Source organism: Eleutherodactylus coqui, chromosome 9 (assembly GCF_035609145.1).
Source record: "Eleutherodactylus coqui strain aEleCoq1 chromosome 9, aEleCoq1.hap1, whole genome shotgun sequence".
NCBI lineage: Eukaryota > Metazoa > Chordata > Amphibia > Anura > Eleutherodactylidae > Eleutherodactylus > Eleutherodactylus coqui.
This window is the reverse complement of record NC_089845.1, coordinates 120,384,963-120,406,987: the sequence shown is the minus strand read 5'-3', so window position 1 is coordinate 120,406,987 and position 22,025 is coordinate 120,384,963. Positions and strand designations below refer to the sequence as shown.

The 22,025-nt window shown below is 41.0% G+C and overlaps 1 protein-coding gene across 1 annotated transcript; it reads right to left on the bottom strand.

The window, feature by feature from the left end:
* Positions 1–2,277: 2,277 nt before the first annotated feature.
* On the bottom strand, positions 2,278–6,013 carry LOC136578841 (uncharacterized). Its single transcript, XM_066579023.1, has 2 exons — positions 4,757–6,013; positions 2,278–2,385 (listed from the first exon to the last, which is right to left on the bottom strand). The coding sequence occupies exons 1-2, from the start codon at positions 5,673–5,675 to the stop codon at positions 2,303–2,305; spliced, it is 1,002 nt and encodes a 333-aa protein (XP_066435120.1). The 5' UTR covers positions 5,676–6,013; the 3' UTR covers positions 2,278–2,302.
* Between the last annotated feature and the right edge of the window lie 16,012 nt (positions 6,014–22,025).

Sequence of the window (22,025 nt, the reverse complement as noted above, 5' to 3'; positions counted from 1 at the left end):
CGATCGCAATTTTTCATAAACATTTTCATCATTTAATTGTCTGAACACTTCTGTTGTGTACATACTGGTATCCATCACGACTATTGCTCCACCCTTATCGGCTGGTTTAACCACAATCGCATCATCCTGCGCAAGAGAATTAAGGGCTTTCCTTTCCCTCATATTAAGGTTATTCTTAAGCCTCCTCTTGTTACCCAATGTTTTGGATCTCAGTTTTTCAATATCTTTTAATACTAATTTAGCAAATACTTCAATTTGAGGATTTGATGTAGGTGGTTGATACGTACTTTTGTTGCGAAGACCAGTTCCAGCCAGGGAAAAAGACCCCGGTGTAGTGGTCTGTGCAACCGTACGTGATGGTTGTGAGGAAAATTGATTTTTAAGCCTTAAATTTCTGAATAAACGCTGTACATCAAGATTAAGATCAAACCAATTCATAGAAGTTACACAGCAAAATGATAGACCCTTGCCCAATACAGTCGTCTCATCTGATGTCAATACCCTGGAAGAAATGTTGATTACAATACCGTCACTGGTAGGTTCACAAGCTCCAACATCCACTATTTCCTGAAGTCCATCAGCGGTGGTCGTTTCGTGGATCGGGTCATCACCCCGTCGGGATCTCTTGTATGCCCTGTGATGTTTTCGTCCGCCTCGGCGGCACCGGAAGGTCCCTCTTTTCTCTTCATCCTGTTTGGATTGCCACGGCCTAAAAAAAGAAGAAGAGGATGTGGAGGCACCCACATGATCATTCTTGGCCGAATCATCCGTTGAAATCGAACCACGAGATGAGAACCCAAATTGGTTTCTATTCCTGGGTTGACGGCGTCGTTGTCGTCTTTGTTTGGTATTCGATTCAAAGGGATCTGTGACTTTATTCTTTGATGTCTGCCAACAAAATACACGACCATAAGCATAATCGTCGACATCCCTAAACCACTTGGTTTTTTTTATACTCTCCAATTCCTCCTGATGTCGTTTGAGATGTTGTTTTTTTCTCCTTATGTTTATTCCAGTCCTCTGGTGTCAAGATCTCTAGAATATTCTTTTCCAAGGAGGATATGCGAGCTGTACTCTCAGCAATCTCCAACTGTAAGAACTCAACATTCAAGACAATCATGTCAAACGAAAATTTATTCACTATGCCTTCAAATTTTGAACAAAATGTCTTGTTATCTGCCATTAAGGTCGGGCGCACATGTGGGCGTAGCCCTCTCGGAATGCGTTTTACCTTAAAATATTCACATAGTGTGGACATGTGCAAAGATAGGGAGATGTTCTTTTTATTTTCCATCTCCCACTTCCGTAGTAACATATCCACTGTTGGCATTTCTAGATAGCTATTCTTGCGTGTAGCTCCTGCAATAATCTTGTTAACATCCACATCCGAATACGAAAAAATAACAGGGTTACCTGGTCTGTCAGAGTCCGGGTATTTTTCCATTTTATGCCTGTATCAGGTGCAAGCTGGATCTGGTTTGTAGATATCACTGAGTAGAAAAAAGAGGTTCCCAGCAGCACAACATATATCCTCACATAGAGCCAGGCAAAACAGTGTGCAAAAGCCAGTCAGGAAGCCTAAACCAGAGAGGCTCCAAGGGTGCAGTCAGGAATAAGGAAATAGTGACTGGCAGCATTCAGCAATGTAGAAAAATGCAAGATTTATTTCCCCATTACAAAAATTACGGCAACGTTTCGGTCGTAATAGACCTTCCTCAAGCCAATACATATCATACAAAGTGCACCATATATATAGGAAATGTGAACACCATTAACCAATGACATACAAACATGCACAGGAGTGTCTCATCACTGATTACCTCTCTCCACACGTCTCAGCTGTTATCTGGCGCATCGTTGATGATATCATATGAGCCTTGTGTGGTGCAGAGTGTAAGCTCTCGCCTACGACCTGGAGGTTGCAAGTTCGATTCCCACATGAATCAGGCTCAAGGCCGACTCAGCCCTCCATCCTATCACAGGGAGAATATATCTATCCAATATAATATAGATGACCTTTTATCATTACTGTGATGTTCTATATCTAATAAAAAAGGGGTATATCAACAACCTACTGGTATTATCAAGTAATGTCCCCATATTCATCTAGAAAGTCATCCCATCCAGGTCTATTCACGTTGACAAAGGCTATCTTATCTAGTAATATACATTCTCACCCATAGAGTATGAATAGTCCAATGTTAACCCATTGTATAAACCAATAAAAAAGAGCAGAACACCAACTGTTAACTGCCTAGTCAAATTGTGATTTTATTGATACTATACATCACTATGCATGAATCTATATTTTCTCTTCAAGATGATGAAATAATGGACCGTCATATCTCAGACGTGTGGCGAGGGAACCAGCGAGAGACCAACAACCTGTGTAAACAAAACAAAAAGAATACAATTACACATATACCCATAAAAAATTCATTAATAAAACATATGTACAATTCATATACTGATGTGTGTAACAAGATTTACAAGAACGGCTGAAAAATGTACTCCTGATTAAGCCCTTTTGGGTGCATGGTGTCCAACTCGTATATCCATTTTAACTCACGCTTTTTTAATAAAAATTCTCTATCACCCCCCCGTGGAAGTACGGGGACATGATCAATGACCCTAAATTTGAACTGGCTGATGTTGTGTTTGGCCTCCAAAAAATGTCGCGATACAGGTAATTGTAGATTTTCCGTCCGAATTGTACTCTTGTGCTTCACCATACGTGATCTCACCTCCATAGTGGTTTCACCCACATACCCAAGGCCACATGGGCAGGTGATGAGGTAGATCACGTATGGTGAAGCACAAGTATATCTCCCCTGTATCTTGTACCTATTGCCCCTGAGAGGATGCCGAAATTCGTCACCCCTCACCAAATTGTTACAACAACTACAGGCAAGGCATGGGAAGTTCCCCTTTCTAGGGGGTTTAAAGAAACTCTGGACGGCTGATTTGTGTGAAGCAAAGTGTGAGTGGACCAGTTGGTCACCTATGTTTCTACCTCTTCTATATGCATTTATAGGCTTATTTTTAAATTCAGGTATTACAGCCCCATCTAATGTCAGCAGTGGCCAATGTTTTTTGATAATGTTACCAACGGTTCCACTAAGACTATTAAAGGTACTGACAAACGGAATCCTGTCCATTGTCTGTTTCTTTAATTTAGGTGTCAAAAGATCTTGTTGTGGTATTGCCCTAGCTCGTATGGCAGCTTTTGTGATGATTGGTGCAGGGTATCCCCTATCTAGGAACCTCCTACACATCTCATCCAATCTTAAATCAATGGTTTGATCGTGTGCTATTCTTCGCACTCGTAAAAGTTGACTCCATGGTAGTGAGTCCTTCATGGCGACCGGATGGTTGCTACTATAGAGCAATAAACTGTTCCGATCTGTCTTTTTTGTGTAAAGATCCGTTACCAATCCCATTCCTTGTCTTTTAATCAAAACGTCAAGGAATTGGATTTCCACAATGGAGTAAGACATAGTGAACTGAAGTTCTGGGTAAATAGCGTTTAAAAAGGTATGGAATTCCTGTAATGTTTGGAGCGAACCCTTCCATAAAGCAAACACGTCGTCGATGTACCGACCCCAGTACACCAACGACGCCGCATATATGGAGGTATAAATATACTTCTCCTCAAATTGGCGCACAAAAATGTTGGCGTATGTTGGCGCCACATTAGAGCCCATAGCAGTGCCCTGTCGCTGTCTGTAGTACACCCCCCCAAACAAAAAATAATTGTTGCGGAGGATGTACTCCAGCAGCGACAGGGCAAACTGCATGCACTCAGAGGACATATCCGATGCCATCAGAAATTGTCTGACGGCATCTATCCCTTTATCGTGACTGATAGAGGTGTATAGCGCAGTCACATCAAAGGTGACCAGAATAACATCTTCGGTCATATCAAACGATGCAATTTTTTTCAAAAAGTCAGATGTATCCCTGATGTGTGAATCCGCCTCATCTGCAAAACGCCTCAGGACCTTGTCTAAAAATCGTGCGATATTGCAGAAGAGTGAGTTTCTGCCTGAAACAATCGGTCTCCCAGGGGGATTCTGGGGATCCTTGTGGACCTTTGGGAGGGTGTATAAAGTGGGAACAATGGGGTGCTGGATATCAAGGAATTTCAACAGCTTTTTATCGATCAAACCTGCCCATAGTGCCTCATTCAACATTCCCCTTAATTGTAATTGAAACCGTATGGTAGGGTCCGATCGCAATTTTTCATAAACATTTTCATCATTTAATTGTCTGAACACTTCTGTTGTGTACATACTGGTATCCATCACGACTATTGCTCCACCCTTATCGGCTGGTTTAACCACAATCGCATCATCCTGCGCAAGAGAATTAAGGGCTTTCCTTTCCCTCATATTAAGGTTATTCTTAAGCCTCCTCTTGTTACCCAATGTTTTGGATCTCAGTTTTTCAATATCTTTTAATACTAATTTAGCAAATACTTCAATTTGAGGATTTGATGTAGGTGGTTGATACGTACTTTTGTTGCGAAGACCAGTTCCAGCCAGGGAAAAAGACCCCGGTGTAGTGGTCTGTGCAACCGTACGTGATGGTTGTGAGGAAAATTGATTTTTAAGCCTTAAATTTCTGAATAAACGCTGTACATCAAGATTAAGATCAAACCAATTCATAGAAGTTACACAGCAAAATGATAGACCCTTGCCCAATACAGTCGTCTCATCTGATGTCAATACCCTGGAAGAAATGTTGATTACAATACCGTCACTGGTAGGTTCACAAGCTCCAACATCCACTATTTCCTGAAGTCCATCAGCGGTGGTCGTTTCGTGGATCGGGTCATCACCCCGTCGGGATCTCTTGTATGCCCTGTGATGTTTTCGTCCGCCTCGGCGGCACCGGAAGGTCCCTCTTTTCTCTTCATCCTGTTTGGATTGCCACGGCCTAAAAAAAGAAGAAGAGGATGTGGAGGCACCCACATGATCATTCTTGGCCGAATCATCCGTTGAAATCGAACCACGAGATGAGAACCCAAATTGGTTTCTATTCCTGGGTTGACGGCGTCGTTGTCGTCTTTGTTTGGTATTCGATTCAAAGGGATCTGTGACTTTATTCTTTGATGTCTGCCAACAAAATACACGACCATAAGCATAATCGTCGACATCCCTAAACCACTTGGTTTTTTTTATACTCTCCAATTCCTCCTGATGTCGTTTGAGATATGTTGTTTTTTTCTCCTTATGTTTATTCCAGTCCTCTGGTGTCAAGATCTCTAGAATATTCTTTTCCAAGGAGGATATGCGAGCTGTACTCTCAGCAATCTCCAACTGTAAGAACTCAACATTCAAGACAATCATGTCAAACGAAAATTTATTCACTATGCCTTCAAATTTTGAACAAAATGTCTTGTTATCTGCCATTAAGGTCGGGCGCACATGTGGGCGTAGCCCTCTCGGAATGCGTTTTACCTTAAAATATTCACATAGTGTGGACATGTGCAAAGATAGGGAGATGTTCTTTTTATTTTCCATCTCCCACTTCCGTAGTAACATATCCACTGTTGGCATTTCTAGATAGCTATTCTTGCGTGTAGCTCCTGCAATAATCTTGTTAACATCCACATCCGAATACGAAAAAATAACAGGGTTACCTGGTCTGTCAGAGTCCGGGTATTTTTCCATTTTATGCCTGTATCAGGTGCAAGCTGGATCTGGTTTGTAGATATCACTGAGTAGAAAAAAGAGGTTCCCAGCAGCACAACATATATCCTCACATAGAGCCAGGCAAAACAGTGTGCAAAAGCCAGTCAGGAAGCCTAAACCAGAGAGGCTCCAAGGGTGCAGTCAGGAATAAGGAAATAGTGACTGGCAGCATTCAGCAATGTAGAAAAATGCAAGATTTATTTCCCCATTACAAAAATTACGGCAACGTTTCGGTCGTAATAGACCTTCCTCAAGCCAATACATATCATACAAAGTGCACCATATATATAGGAAATGTGAACACCATTAACCAATGACATACAAACATGCACAGGAGTGTCTCATCACTGATTACCTCTCTCCACACGTCTCAGCTGTTATCTGGCGCATCGTTGATGATGTCATATGAGCCTTGTGTGGTGCAGAGTGTAAGCTCTCGCCTACGACCTGGAGGTTGCAAGTTCGATTCCCACATGAATCAGGCTCAAGGCCGACTCAGCCCTCCATCCTATCACAGGGAGAATATATCTATCCAATATAATATAGATGACCTTTTATCATTACTGTGATGTTCTATATCTAATAAAAAAGGGGTATATCAACAACCTACTGGTATTATCAAGTAATGTCCCCATATTCATCTAGAAAGTCATCCCATCCAGGTCTATTCACGTTGACAAAGGCTATCTTATCTAGTAATATACATTCTCACCCATAGAGTATGAATAGTCCAATGTTAACCCATTGTATAAACCAATAAAAAAGAGCAGAACACCAACTGTTAACTGCCTAGTCAAATTGTGATTTTATTGATACTATACATCACTATGCATGAATCTATATTTTCTCTTCAAGATGATGAAATAATGGACCGTCATATCTCAGACGTGTGGCGAGGGAACCAGCGAGAGACCAACAACCTGTGTAAACAAAACAAAAAGAATACAATTACACATATACCCATAAAAAATTCATTAATAAAACATATGTACAATTCATATACTGATGTGTGTAACAAGATTTACAAGAACGGCTGAAAAATGTACTCCTGATTAAGCCCTTTTGGGTGCATGGTGTCCAACTCGTATATCCATTTTAACTCACGCTTTTTTAATAAAAATTCTCTATCACCCCCCCGTGGAAGTACGGGGACATGATCAATGACCCTAAATTTGAACTGGCTGATGTTGTGTTTGGCCTCCAAAAAATGTCGCGATACAGGTAATTGTAGATTTTCCGTCCGAATTGTACTCTTGTGCTTCACCATACGTGATCTCACCTCCATAGTGGTTTCACCCACATACCCAAGGCCACATGGGCAGGTGATGAGGTAGATCACGTATGGTGAAGCACAAGTATATCTCCCCTGTATCTTGTACCTATTGCCCCTGAGAGGATGCCGAAATTCGTCACCCCTCACCAAATTGTTACAACAACTACAGGCAAGGCATGGGAAGTTCCCCTTTCTAGGGGGTTTAAAGAAACTCTGGACGGCTGATTTGTGTGAAGCAAAGTGTGAGTGGACCAGTTGGTCACCTATGTTTCTACCTCTTCTATATGCATTTATAGGCTTATTTTTAAATTCAGGTATTACAGCCCCATCTAATGTCAGCAGTGGCCAATGTTTTTTGATAATGTTACCAACGGTTCCACTAAGACTATTAAAGGTACTGACAAACGGAATCCTGTCCATTGTCTGTTTCTTTAATTTAGGTGTCAAAAGATCTTGTTGTGGTATTGCCCTAGCTCGTATGGCAGCTTTTGTGATGATTGGTGCAGGGTATCCCCTATCTAGGAACCTCCTACACATCTCATCCAATCTTAAATCAATGGTTTGAATATAGATTCATGCATAGTGATGTATAGTATCAATAAAATCACAATTTGACTAGGCAGTTAACAGTTGGTGTTCTGCTCTTTTTTATTGGTTTATACAATGGGTTAACATTGGACTATTCATACTCTATGGGTGAGAATGTATATTACTAGATAAGATAGCCTTTGTCAACGTGAATAGACCTGGATGGGATGACTTTCTAGATGAATATGGGGACATTACTTGATAATACCAGTAGGTTGTTGATATACCCCTTTTTTATTAGATATAGAACATCACAGTAATGATAAAAGGTCATCTATATTATATTGGATAGATATATTCTCCCTGTGATAGGATGGAGGGCTGAGTCGGCCTTGAGCCTGATTCATGTGGGAATCGAACTTGCAACCTCCAGGTCGTAGGCGAGAGCTTACACTCTGCACCACACAAGGCTCATATGACATCATCAACGATGCGCCAGATAACAGCTGAGACGTGTGGAGAGAGGTAATCAGTGATGAGACACTCCTGTGCATGTTTGTATGTCATTGGTTAATGGTGTTCACATTTCCTATATATATGGTGCACTTTGTATGATATGTATTGGCTTGAGGAAGGTCTATTACGACCGAAACGTTGCCGTAATTTTTGTAATGGGGAAATAAATCTTGCATTTTTCTACATTGCTGAATGCTGCCAGTCACTATTTCCTTATTACAAACGTTCTTCTTTGTGATCCAAACACCTCAAACTTGGATTCATCCGTCCACAACACTTTTTTCCAGTCTTCCTCTGTCCAATGTCTGTGTTCTTTTGCCCATCTTAATCTTTTTCTTTTATTGGCCAGTCTCAGATATGGCTTTTTCTTTGCCACTCTGCCCTGAAGCCCAAAATCCCGCAGCCGCCTCTTCACTGTAGATGTTGACACTGGTGTTTTGCGGGTACTATTTAATGAAGATGCCAGTTGGGTACCTGTGAGGCGTCTGTTTCTCAAACTAGAGACTCTAATGTGCTTATCTTCTTGCTTAGTTGTGCAACGCGGCCTCCCACTTCTTTTTCTACTCTGGTTAGAGCCTGTTTGTGCTGTCCTCTGAAGGGAGTAGTGCACACCGTTGTAGGAAATCTTCAATTTCTTAGCAATTTCTCGCATGGAATAGCCTTCATTTCTAAGAACAAGAATAGACTGTCGAGTTTCAGATGAAAGTTCTCTTTTTCTGGCCATTTTGAGCGTTTAATTGACCCCACAAATGTGATGCTCCAGAAACTCAATCTGCTCACAGGAAGGTCAGTTTTGTAGCTTCTGTAACGAGCTAGACTGTTTTCAGATGTGTGAACATGATTGCACAAGGGTTTTCTAATCATCAATTAGCCTTCTGAGCCAATGAGCAAACACATTGTACCATTAGAACACTGGAGTGATAGTTGCTGGAAATGGGCCTCCATACACCTTTGTAGATATTGCACAAAAAACCAGACATTTGCAGCTAGAATAGTCATTTACCACATTAGCAATGTATAGAGTGCATTTGTTTAAAGTTAGGACTAGTTTAAAGTTATCTTCATTGAAAAGTACAGTGCTTTTCCTTCAAAAATAAGGACATTTCAATGTGACCCCAAACTTTTGAACGGTAGTGTATATTCAATTTTTATTGATATTGCAAAAAAGGACATACAAAATAAAAACAATCAAGAGCGTTCTTCTGCTGATACACTTGTGATGGTAATTCTCTGTTTGTTGCACTTTAGATGTTGCATTAGGGGGGCTTGGATCTGATTTATGCATGCATGGATTTACTACTGGTGCCTATTCTTGCTGTACATAGTGGTTTTCACACCACTGGCGTAACTATAGGGGATGCAGGGGACGCGGTTGCACCCGGGCCCGGAGCCTTAGGGGGCCCATAAGGCCTCTCTTCTCCTTATAGGGAGCCCAGTACTATGAATAAAGCATTATAGTTAGGGGCCCTGTTACAGGTTTTGCATTGGGGCCTGGATAACCTTTTGCACCCGGGCCCATGAGCCTTTAGCTACACCCCTATTTCACATTCTTTATATGTGCAATTATTTGTTAGAGAGAACAAGTTGTATTGTTAGGGGAAGGCATTTACAGGGCTGCCCTCCCTTTATTGTACTGGAAGCTCTGTTGGGTTATTTGGGCACTGTTAGGCACTTTTAATAATTTTTATTTTGTTTGTCTTTTCTGCTATATCAATAAAAATTGTATATTTGAAATATTGTCTGCTGTTATATGATGTTATTATTGAGGACATCAGCGATGTCTTGTATACATGTCTGGGCTGATTAACTACAAGCCCATGTGATGTCACTGGGGGCAGAAGGATCAGTGATGTCATGGATCATGTGACATGGCACCACAGTGGAAATTTGTGTTACTTTATAAACTGTTTGCAGCAGGGCAGTTAAGTGGAAAAAGAAAAAAAAACAGAAAACCCCTTTATATTGAAAAGGCAGCAAATCCTATTTTGCACTCTTCTACTGAGGCTGCCTTCACACAGTCATGAAATTTGCGCGAGATTTGAGTGTTGCAAGATGCATAAATCTTGAATGAATATGAACCCCATTCTTTTGAATGGCTCATATACATGAGTGATTTGTCCTATCTTTGGGTGTTCCCTCAGAACGCATCGACCATTGTTTTCAATGGGGCCGGAATACACATCACACGGCGTGTGATGTTCACGCAAGGGCGATGCGACGTTTCCTATTGAAAACCCTGGCGATCACAACTATACTGAAGTGATGGGAGGCGATTTTGACACAAAAAAGCCTCGCACGTGCAAGGACATCGCACATGCGTGATATCAGGTCGAGCTTCACTGCCCAATGTCCTATTCCGCTATGTGAAACAGCTTTAAGGTTTCGAAAATGGAAATTGATTGCTTGGTTTGCATAATACGATTTTACCGTAAGGGCGGCTTCACACGAGCGTATTGAAAAATACACCAGCTTTTGTGCAACTTTTTCTGCACAGTGAATGGGGGTACTTTGTGTGCGTGCCTGCAGACAATACTGCGTGTATTTGCGAAGACACCACTAGTTCACATGCGTGGGAAAAATCACCCCCACCCTGATTTAAAAGGCTACTAAGCCAAAGGAGGTGCCAGTATGTGCGGGTTTCCGCAGCATATTGCGCATACCCACGTGTATATACATGCACATTTGCGCACCTGTCATAGACCTCTATGGGGCTGTTTGGTGTGAAAATGCACACAAAATACAGCAGGTAAAAGTAAAATATAAGACTGAACCCATTTTTCCAAAAACATGTACAAATACGGCCATGTGAGGAAAGCAATAATACTAATTGTCACAAATATCTCCATTAACCTATTAAGGACCAAGCGCAGTAAATGTACAGTACCTGGTCTTGTCCCGACTTGTCTTCTACATACAGCTGATCCCTTGCTCCGAGCGCCCAGCTGTTATACAGCCCAGAGGTGTAACCACTTGACTTCTGCATACAGCTGTTCTCCGCTCTGAGCGCCCGGCTGTTAAACAGCCGAGCGCTTCAAACGGAGGATGCAGAAGACTTGTCTTCTGCATCCAGATGTTTTCTCCGCAGAGTGCCCAGCTGTTATACAGCCGAGCGCTCCATGCCAGGTATGAAGAACAGAGCTTGACCGCTCTGTTCTTCATACTCAACCAGTTATCAGGGAGCGGGATACAGCTGAAACAATAGTATCAGCTGTATCCCGCTGTGAATCCCTGATAAGGCTCATCCTTGTCCTTCAGCAGGCTGAAATACAACGATGAGCGATGAGTTAATGAAAACTGCACGATGTAAGTGCAGTTACACACAATGATTATCAAAAGACGGCTTTTGAGCAAATTTTGAGCGATAATCGTTGTGTCTAAATGGGCCTTAAGTCACAGCTGATAACCCAGAGGAGAAGGCAGAAGGGGTTTTTAACTCTTTTTGCCTTTTCCTTCCCCGAGTACACAGCGCTCAATGAGCACTGTGTATTAGAAAGTAAAAGTGGAAGTGTAACTTCCAATACGGGAGCCAGGAGGTCATGTGACCACCGGGATTCCCTGCTACAGCAGAGCTGGAGGGTCATACTAGACCCTGGCCAGCTCTGCCAGTGACTAATGTCAGTACAGGGGATGTTTTTCCCTGTAACTAGGGCTCCTATGGATGCCTCAGCTACAGTGGAAAAATGTCAAATTTAAAAAAAAACGAAACATGTGAATGTCCCCCAGAGGTCTTACATGACATCATGGGGGATATAGATAGTAAAAAACATAATTACATAAACAAGTACAACAAAATTACAAAATACAACAACAAGATATACATAAGAAAGAAAATGACCCCAAACCGACACCAAACAAAAACCGTCGCCCTGTAATCCAAAGCCATACATGTTATATATCAAAACGTCTGAAACAAAATGAGGAACCTGTTCCTATACATTATTTTAGCGTAAATATACTAATTTAAAAAAACTTTAAATGTTAACAAAAACATTTTTTTAGCTTTTTACCCCCAATAAAACTAAAAAACTGAATAAGAAGTCAGTGAAAACGATAATTAAAAAATCGCCCTATATGTCATGGGGAAAAAATGCAGGAAAAATAATTTTGGTAGCTAAAGGAAAAAAAATAGTGTAGTTAAACAACCACATGGGTAAAATCTAGCGCCCCCTCTCTGTTAACCCCTTTCCTGCCGCGATGTACGTAGATCGCAGCATTGGAAGGATTCACAGAGGGAGCTCGCAGAGAGCCCGGCTGGTTGCCATGGCAACATGATGCCAGATACCAGCGTCCTGTATTGCGATAGCCTGTGATCGCTGTATAAGCGATAAGGCATGGCAGGGCAGTAGCCCTGCCATGCCTTATCACAGCGATCATCGGTGCTGAGCCTTAAGTCCCCCAGAGGGACACATATGGTATAAAAAAAGATAATAAAAATGAACAAAAAAGAAAAATGTAAAAAAAAAGTAAAAAAAACCCTTTTTCGTGCTTTTTCTCATATTAGCATAAAAAAGGTAAAAAAAAATAAAATCCCACATATTTGGTATTGTCGCATCCGTAACAATGCGTACAGTACAATAAGTTGCACATGCTTTTGACTGTGCACGGAAAAAAGCTTTAAAAAAAAGCTAAAAAACTGAGGCAAAATGCTAATTTTAGCGTTTTGCCTCCCTAAAAATGCAATAAAAGTATGTACCCCAAAATGGTACCAATAAAAACTACAGCTTGTCTTGTAAAAAATAAACCCTTACAGAGCTCCGTATATAGAAAAATAAAAAAGTTACAGGACTTTGAATGCAGCGATTTAGAAAAAACAAAGATTTCCAAAAAAAGGGTTTTTATTGCAGAAAAGTGTGAAAACCTAAAAAAAAATTAAGAATTATTGGTATCGTTGTAATCGTACCGGCCCGCAGAAAAAAATTGAATTGTGTCATTTATGCTGCATGAATAACTCTGTAAAAAAAACTAAAATCTATTGCAGAATTGATGCATTTTCTCTCCCTGTTATCATAAAAAAAATAAAAGTTTTACAATATAGTCAATGTACCCAAAAATAGCACTGATAGAAAAAAACTAAACGCCACGCGAAAAACAATCCCTTATACAGCCGCGTTGACAGAAAAAGCAAAAAAGTTATGACTTTTAAAAAATGGAGATGAAAATCCGGCAAAAATCGTTGCGTCCTTAAGCTTAAAATAGGCCATGTCCTTAAGGGGTATACTTTCCTACAGGCTATAGCACAAAATGCAGTCACCTTGGGGTTGTCGCGCATGCACTCAATGTAGGCAAGTGGATTCCCTCCCCCAGATTCTGACAACACATTTGTTGCCCGAAGGTTGGAAGGCGGCTTCATCACTAAACACTAAAGATTCAAGAAACCATCACTTTCCATTAGTTTGCATACTTTCGCAGAAAGAATGTCGCCTCGCTTTGTCATCCGGTTTCAGATCCAGTAACATTTGCAATTGATAGGAACATTGCATACTTCTGGCAGTGATTCATCTGTTAACTGTGATTGGAGGCGGGCAGGCTGGAACAATCCCTGCCCACTCTGCTTCCATCCATCAGTGGTGATCGCTTCTGTGTAAAAGCACAGGAATGATCATCATTGGTATGACCTGTCAGGCATCTGTGGCACACAGGTCGAACAGTTTAAAAGCACCCGTAGTTGATAAGCAAGCCATGTGGACTTGCCATACAGACTGGCTCTCGATTGCATTGCTATTGCAACCAAGGTGCTACTTGACCACATGGCAACTCCTATAATGGACCAAACCCTTCTACATATAGAGTATATTTATAGGAAGAGACGTTGAGCTAGATATGTGTTGAACATGTAAAATGAATCCATAATAAATGGAGAAAAAGAGGAAACCCTTGTGAACACAGAGACAAGAATGGAATCACCATACAGATGTGGCCCTGATCAAATTTGAATCCACAGTCCAATACAGTAGCGCTACCTACTGAGCATATCTACATAGTGACTGTAATCAAAGAACTGGCATGATAGTATTTTTTTGTGTACTTTGACTATGTATTACCAGGTCATGTATTGACCATGTATTGCCAGCCACTGATGAGGATCGGGACCGAGTTTTCTGATGGTGTCAACTCCGACTGACGTAATCCTTACGGCGGCACACACTCACTGTCATTTCAGCACTGACAGAGACATTTCTCTGCTGGTTTATGGACTTATTTGTTGACTGAGAGGTAGGTATCCAAGGCAGCCAAACAGCCTTAGTTTCTATATATAATTATTCCAGCTCCTGCTCATAGAGGATGCCAGTTATACTCTCTGTTTGAAGGTGTTTCTGGTCATGTCCGTGGCTCCTGGTCCTCACCTGCATCTCAATTAACTCTTTGCAATCCAATTTTGGATTCAGAGTTTCCTAGGGGGATTTTCCTTTCTGCCATTATACAATGGTGTCATCTGCTGGCTAGAGCCAGTACTATGGTGTGGGACATGCTGGAGAGGCCCCTGACAACAGAGTGGCCAGTAATCTACAGTAAGAATACCCTGCCGGACGTCTTCTGACATTGGAGCTGTACAGCCTTCAATCAGAATGTCTTTAGACGTCAGACAGTGGATTGGAAAGGGTTAAGATAAGTCTGCTGGTTGTTCACTTCTTTATCTATGGTGTTTGAAGATTTATTTCCCTGTACTTTTGTGGCTTATTATCGACTTTAGCCACTGTTCCCTGTCACCATATAGGAAAAGTCAAGGTCGCCCCAGATTCCTGATGTGGGGTCACCCTTATCTGGGCAAACATCCCGCTAGAAAGTAGAGTCTTCCCTCATCATACAGTTTGGGGTTGAACGTAACACCACGTTGATGCAACATAAGCAATGGGAAACAAATAAACTACTGTGCACAATATAAACTGTTATATCACAAATTCAGCTCCTGCTAAGTCTGCCTTTCATTTTCACAAGATTTCCACCCAAAAATGTAAACCTTTACTCAAGGTCCAGAATGTCCTATTATGGAGAGCAGTAAGTTTCAATGAACAGGTTGACTTGTTCTGCTTAACAACATATGTTCCTTATTAAGTTCCCAATTTCAGAAACCCATTGGACATAATTTATCTGTATTAACCCTCACCCTTTCCGATTATTACTCTGAATTCTGCACTATCCAGACCATCATTTTAAATCTGGTGTTATATTATTAGTTGAAATGAATACACACTTGCTGAAATTGCAAATATTTTCCATGTGCCATAGGATAGACCTAATAATTAGTATGAGTGCATATAAATCCTGCTGCGTTTTCCACTGAATCGTTTACATTCTGTATTTCTCGGGCTGAGTCACACAGTGCGCTGCTCTAAAAAGCTATAGACAAACAAATGAGAACATTTCATTATTTCTTAGGCACTGTGTGGTCAACCCAAAGTGATATTTAGTAAATGACAACCTCAACTAATCAGTTAAATACTTGCTTTTAGAATACATTTATGGTGACAGTTTGACGTGTAAAGTTTGGCAAATAACTCCCTCCCAAGCCTAAGTTAATGCTAAGTTGATTTATTCATTACTTATATCTTAAAGCAACCCTCTGGTTTTGGCACAAAATTCTGTCCTGGGACAAGAGGGGTATGGTGGGGGTGGGTGGGGGCATATTACCTGCAGTTGTCTTTCTCTGCAATTCTTCAATCCAACAGGTTCGGGACCCATTTTTGGCCTTCTAAGATGGTTGCAGTAATTTTCTAACTTCCTAATGCACATTGTGCACTGCTCTCTCATTGGCTAGTGCTGATCTTGTGAGCACCTCTGGCCGATCAGAGAGCAGGTATAGTATATTGGTAGTCTAACACTACTAATACAGTGTGGGGATTAGGCAATCTCAATATTGTGTCAGCTATTTTGGACGTCCAAAAACAAGACCTGGAGCTGATGGAATGTAGGGACAACAGCAGGTAATATACCCCCACCCCTGAAATAATTGTGTCCTAAAAATGAGGGACACTTTAATCAGAAAGGTCATTAAAAGGAATTTTAGGGATTTTACACTGATGGCCTATCCTCAAGATAGGTCATCAATGTGTAGCCAGTGCAGCCACCCAAATCAGTACCTAACAACGTCCATTCACATGTTCCACATGCTAAGGTGCAGTACTTGACACAGCCACATGAAACAGTGTGTCTCTTTATCAATAGGGCAGAGAAAGTAAGCTGCTGTGCTGTAATCAAAGTTGCTGGCCCTTTGTTCTGTTGACTAGTGAGTGTCCCATTAATGGGACCACGACTTATCATATATCAATAGCCTAGCCTATAGACAGGCCATCAACGTAAATTTCAGAAAACTATTTTAAATGGATGGATTTAAGCACCAAATAACATAGGATCATGGGTAATGGGTTTAGATGTAATCGGTAACATTGAATATTAACAAAAGTGAATGAAAGGAGGCAATGTGATAGAATTATGAAATCTCAGATCTATCTTCATCTAGCACATGGAGTGTATGGAGGTACAATAGATTTCTACGGGCACCACATTTTGATCTGAATAGTTCTTGAAAGCATGAAGTCCAAAGAACTGAAGCATGCAAGCTCTAGTAGGGTGATCTCACACATGGTGTTTTTCCAAAAAATGCCATATTTTGCACCTTTTTTTTAAATCTCTTTGGCCAAATGTTAGCTGTAAGACAATGGCCAACTGAGAAGCACACTGCAAACAGTGCCATTCTTTGCCATGCAAGAAATAAAAAGAAGAGTGTTTCATGTGTTTCGCTTCAGTGGAGTGTGGGATGTGGCATTAACGCTCTAAACTTCCTTGATAGCCACAACTCTTATAGACACTTTTGCACTACTGGATATGGGGTTTGCGGTTGCAAGCCAGGTCACATACAGATATCATGCAGCAAGTCATCATATGAAGCGATGGATTCCAAATGTAGAGATTTGGAGCTCTGGCAGGTGCCAACCAACAGGAGTAAGATAGTATGGATACAGATTTGTATGTGGAGAACTGTGTTTTCATTTTGTGACATAAAACAAGAAAACATGAAGTTCTGATAGTGACAACATGTTGACCACGAAATACAAGTTTTTCATACCATTTTTGCTTACTTTTGGGCATTTTAAAAAGATTTTTACAGATTTTGCTATTGGAGTAAAAAAACACTTGTCAAAAATGGATGTATTTTTAAAAATTCTACCCAAAAAATGCTAGCAAAAAAGAAAAAGGTGTGAAAAGGATGGTGTTTCTTTTTACAAGCACAACCTCACTTAAAAGTTCACAGAAAGTGGTGGTCAGGTTTGTCAGGAGGGGGTAACGGCCGTCCCAAACTGACAGATTTATGTATAATTTAGGCCACAAAGTAGCATACATTTCCAATGCCAGTTTAAGTATGATTTTCTACAGCGCACAGTGCGCTTGATGCGTGAAAAGGCGCAGCCATCCCGGCACCTCCGATCACCTTCTTAGAATTGTACGCCAGGTCTGACACTTTCTGGCATAAATTACACATAACTCTGTCGGTCTGCGGCGGCCATGCCTTCTCCCCAAAGCCCAGATCCTTCTCAGAAGAAGCATGCAGTATGGCCTGTGCCTCTTCATATATGAGGTGCATCGTGCGCCAGGGCAGCTTCTACTAAGATCGGCATTGGAAACGCCTGTCCTAATAAATTTTCCCCATATTTCAAAATTACGTTGGCACAAACTCAAGTCTGATATATTTATGGACCCATTAGCAGATAAAGTACATTGCCCGTTCAGCGCAATAAACTCTCTTTTGTCCGTAGGTGTGACTGGAATGGATATCCTGATCCTTCGGCATACGGTGGCATTAGGAAAACCCTTTTCCATACTCTACCAGTTCTAAAGTCAATTTGAAGTTTTCATCAAAATTACTGTCAGTCTGTTGTGCATCTGCTTTGTACATCACATTAGTCTGTGTGAACCATCCTGTTAGTGTAGTTCAGAAAATAACATCAGTGTTTACCTGTAAACAGATGCAGAAGTCACTGCTGAATTTATTCCGCTTTGTATACAATCATTTATATAAAGAGTGCAAGCAGCATGTGCGTCTGCCTAGAAGTGTGTGTTCTCTGGCTCCAGCTGCCAACCATCTAAATTATTCAGCACACCCTGATCATGCCAAGTTTTTTAGTCAACAATGGAGATTGTGCCAACGAGCTAATAACATTAAAAAAAGCAATGTTTGCAACAATTAACAGAGCCTGCAGTCTGTAACGAGAGTTGGACTCATTTGTAAAGGAAAATTTAAATGATATGCTTCATTATAAATAGTCAAATTAAACACACTGCTAATCAAACAGAGCGGCTTCAATCCTTCCCCCCATCATTGACTTTGATAAACCAACGCATGGCTTGAGCCCTAGACCTTGGGCACTCACCACGAGCTACTGCCTACAATCAGATCGGGTTCCTCCGGTTGACTTGGACAAGTATTGGTGAAATAGATGGACCCAACTCAACATATCATGTAGCTTCCATTCCCTAGATAGCCCTTTAGGTTAAATCCCATCTAACCTTACCAACATAAGACACACAGCTGGGACTTTGTCGTTTTAATGATGATCTAGCAGCTGCCAATACCAACCGCCTCTCCCCTTCTCATTTGAGCTCCAAAGGACAGATAGGATTAACAAGCCAATTACACTCATTCCATTTTCAAATGTAAGGGAATGAGTAGATTCAAGTGTAATATGTCCGTGTTTATTTGCGTTTTGTGTGTGGTTAATACGCTATTAATCAAAGTGTCCAATGTCATTTCGAAACGAGATCCAAAAATAGCAGAAATACAATGTACATCCACGCACCTCAAATATATGGCAGATGCACCAGTTAGGAGTTACCTTACTAATTATATTAGGAAAGTTCCGAACTAACAGTTTACCTTTAGGTCACATGGACAGCATAAGTGGGAACCCATACTCAGGATCTCCTCTATAAACCACAGTACAGTGATCCTGCAAATAGCAACGCCAACTCTGGTGGACTCCATTTCAGTATTTATTATGTTGAAGGCCATTTATTTACCCTTTATATACTGCACTACTATTGATGAGGTTTAAGAGCTCTGGGTGTTGGTGTTAGGACTTAAATACTTCCTGATGGTCAAGGGCTTCGGTATGTAAATTTCCCGTAATATTGTATTTTGACTGTCAGCACTGATTTTCCAGGTAGGGAAATAACTTAGACTTGTTTAGACAATTTTGGGTGTTAAAGCAATCTTATAGTCCTCGGACAAAAGTTTGTCCCACAATGAGAGGGAGCAGTTATACTATCTGCTGTTGGTCTTTTGTGCGATGTTCCTCTAATCCACTGGTTCCGGGTTCTGTTTTTGGTTGTCCAAGATGGCCGATGCAATATTCGGATTACCTAATTCCCAGAGTGCTTTGGTAGTGCAAGACTACCAATGCAATAAAGATGTTCTCTTCATGGCCAGTGTTGCTCAAATGACCACTACTGGCCAACCAAAGAGCAGTGCACAGTATGCATTAGATAGTTAGTCATTTGTGTTGGCCAACTTGGATGGTGAAACACGGGTCCTGGAACCTGTGGATCTGAGGAAGAACGGCAGAGAAGAACAGTGGAAGGTAATATACTCCCTCCAGTTCCATGGTAGAATTCTGTCCTGGGACTAGAAAGTTGCTTTAACCCTTTCCAATCCACTGTCTGACGTCTGAAGACATTATGATTTAAGGCTGTACAGCTCTGATGTTCAAAGACGTCCGTTGGGGTTCTCTTACTGTATATTGTCAGCCTCTCTGCTGTCGGAGCTTATCTCACATGCCACCTCATGCATTACTGGCTTTAGTCAGCAGATAGCGCTGTTGTATAACGGCAGAAAAAGAGTAAGCCCCCTAGGAAAACCAGAATACAAATTGGATTGGAAAGGGTTAACCCTGCTGGTACACGGCACTCACTGGGTGGCAGAAGCATCTCCTAGGATTACTTATGCCTACCATTGGAATAGATACTCAGTTTCAATCGACAGATGCTGTGCCATAGTTCTCTTCCACCAGGCTCATTTCTTCTAACAGGACTCCAAACGACTACCCCAAGCTTTGCCGGCACTCTTAAGGTCTTACGGTGCTTTTTTTCCGAGCAATTTATTATTCGAACCAGTGAATTATGGTAGAGTTGATTTGTTATTTCATGCAGCCTGCTTATGCAGTTAGATAACTCGTTCACTTGCAAATCTTTCAGCCAATCACATTCACCGTACCAATGAATGTAAACGACTAAATAATCAGTGTTTACACGCAATGATTTTTAAGCTTGCATAAAATGAACGACAAATGAGAAGTGAATGAATTCTCATTCGTCGTTTTGCTGCACATAATGCAGAAAGATAGAGTAGGTCCTACTTTTTAACGCACGTGAGATGCGCCTGAGAAATGTGCTCATGAGAACAAGCGCATTGAAATCAATGGCTTCTATTGTATGTGTTTAGCGAGCAAACATTTTCCACAAATATGCCCATGTGAAGAGGCCTTCTGTAGGCTGTATATGTGCACTCCCATAGAGATGAATAGGATGGTGGGTGCACAGCCTTCTGAAAATTGTTACCTTGGCTGTGTGTGCTCTGACTATGCCGGGGGACACTGTGAGAATGGGGAAATGGGTGAGTATGAGACACAGCTCCCTGGACTTCCCGTCACCTAAACTATAAGCACGATAACTTAGTTTATGGTGCTTAGAGTTGATGACATAATTGGGAGGGATTTTCGCATGCCCTTACAAAGTCCATGAATGTTTTCTGCTGTACGTCTCTGATATGTCCTCTGCCATCATTATGTTTCAGTAATTTGTTATGTTGCCTGCTTTGTTCCTTGCTACTGTGTCCTGGTAGCCATTATACTGTATTTCAATGACACAGAAAGACAATAGGTATGAGGGATACTGTTTCTTCCAATGGAGACCACCAAGTAGGCATAAAGAGACTTATAGGACATATGACACTCCCTGGAAAATAAGGTATGGAAATGGGAGATGGAAAAATGTCTCTGTAGCACCACCCATTAGAAGGTAGTATCTCTATAAATCAATGTCCAACCTCTTAACAGGCCATGTAACATGTCTAAGGATTTCAGCCAAACCAGAATTTTCTACATAAGGAAAAGACAATCATCAGGCGTGGCTTAAATCCTTAGTCATATTGCAAGGGCTGCTAAGAGGTCGAAGATTGACTTATAGAAAACCTACCATCCAATATGGAAGAAATTGCATGGGAAGCCAAGGCATAGAGGATCTACAACCAGGTTCCTATCAAGAAGGAACTCTTTCAAGAGGTAATTTACACCAACAAAGACCCACCATTCTCTAAGCTTGTACTTTCCCGCACCCCTCAGACACCCATAAATTGTATAAGAGAAGGAACCCAAGGTTCTCTATCTCCCCCATGTACTTTGGTGTTTATGAAGACAGAGAAACCTACAGAGGTCCACAATCACTATGTGTAATGGAAGCAAGCTATCAATCTAAGCTTCCCCATTTAGCACCCCCAAGAGCTGATGCTATATGGTACATACATTCATATCATACTCATATAAACAGAGAGAACATAAAAATTCTATATAGTTGTTGCCTTTGTTATAATCTAGTCTATAGACCCAACAAAGCACTAAGACAATCCAAATCACTGTGCATTCGCCCCTTCCACAATAACATACAGTCATCCCTGCTCCTATTGTGTTTTCTATGCTATTACGCTTGTTTCACATCATTATATTGTGCAGGTAAGAACGCTGTCTTACTACACATTTGGATAAAAAATAATTATAATTTTACTCCTCAAATAATTAGTTACATAACGCAAAACATAGCTGATATTTAAAAGTCTCCTCCTCTCCACTATTCTCTTCGCCATGCCATGTACGAAGCAACTCAAGGTATTTGAACATCAATTATGAGACTTGCCATAATGGCATTACAAGTGTCAGCGTTCTGTTTCAATCTGATGTATTAAGTACTTATAATTAGATATAATTAGACATTTCAAAAGCAATTGAACTATTACAACAAAGGAAGTG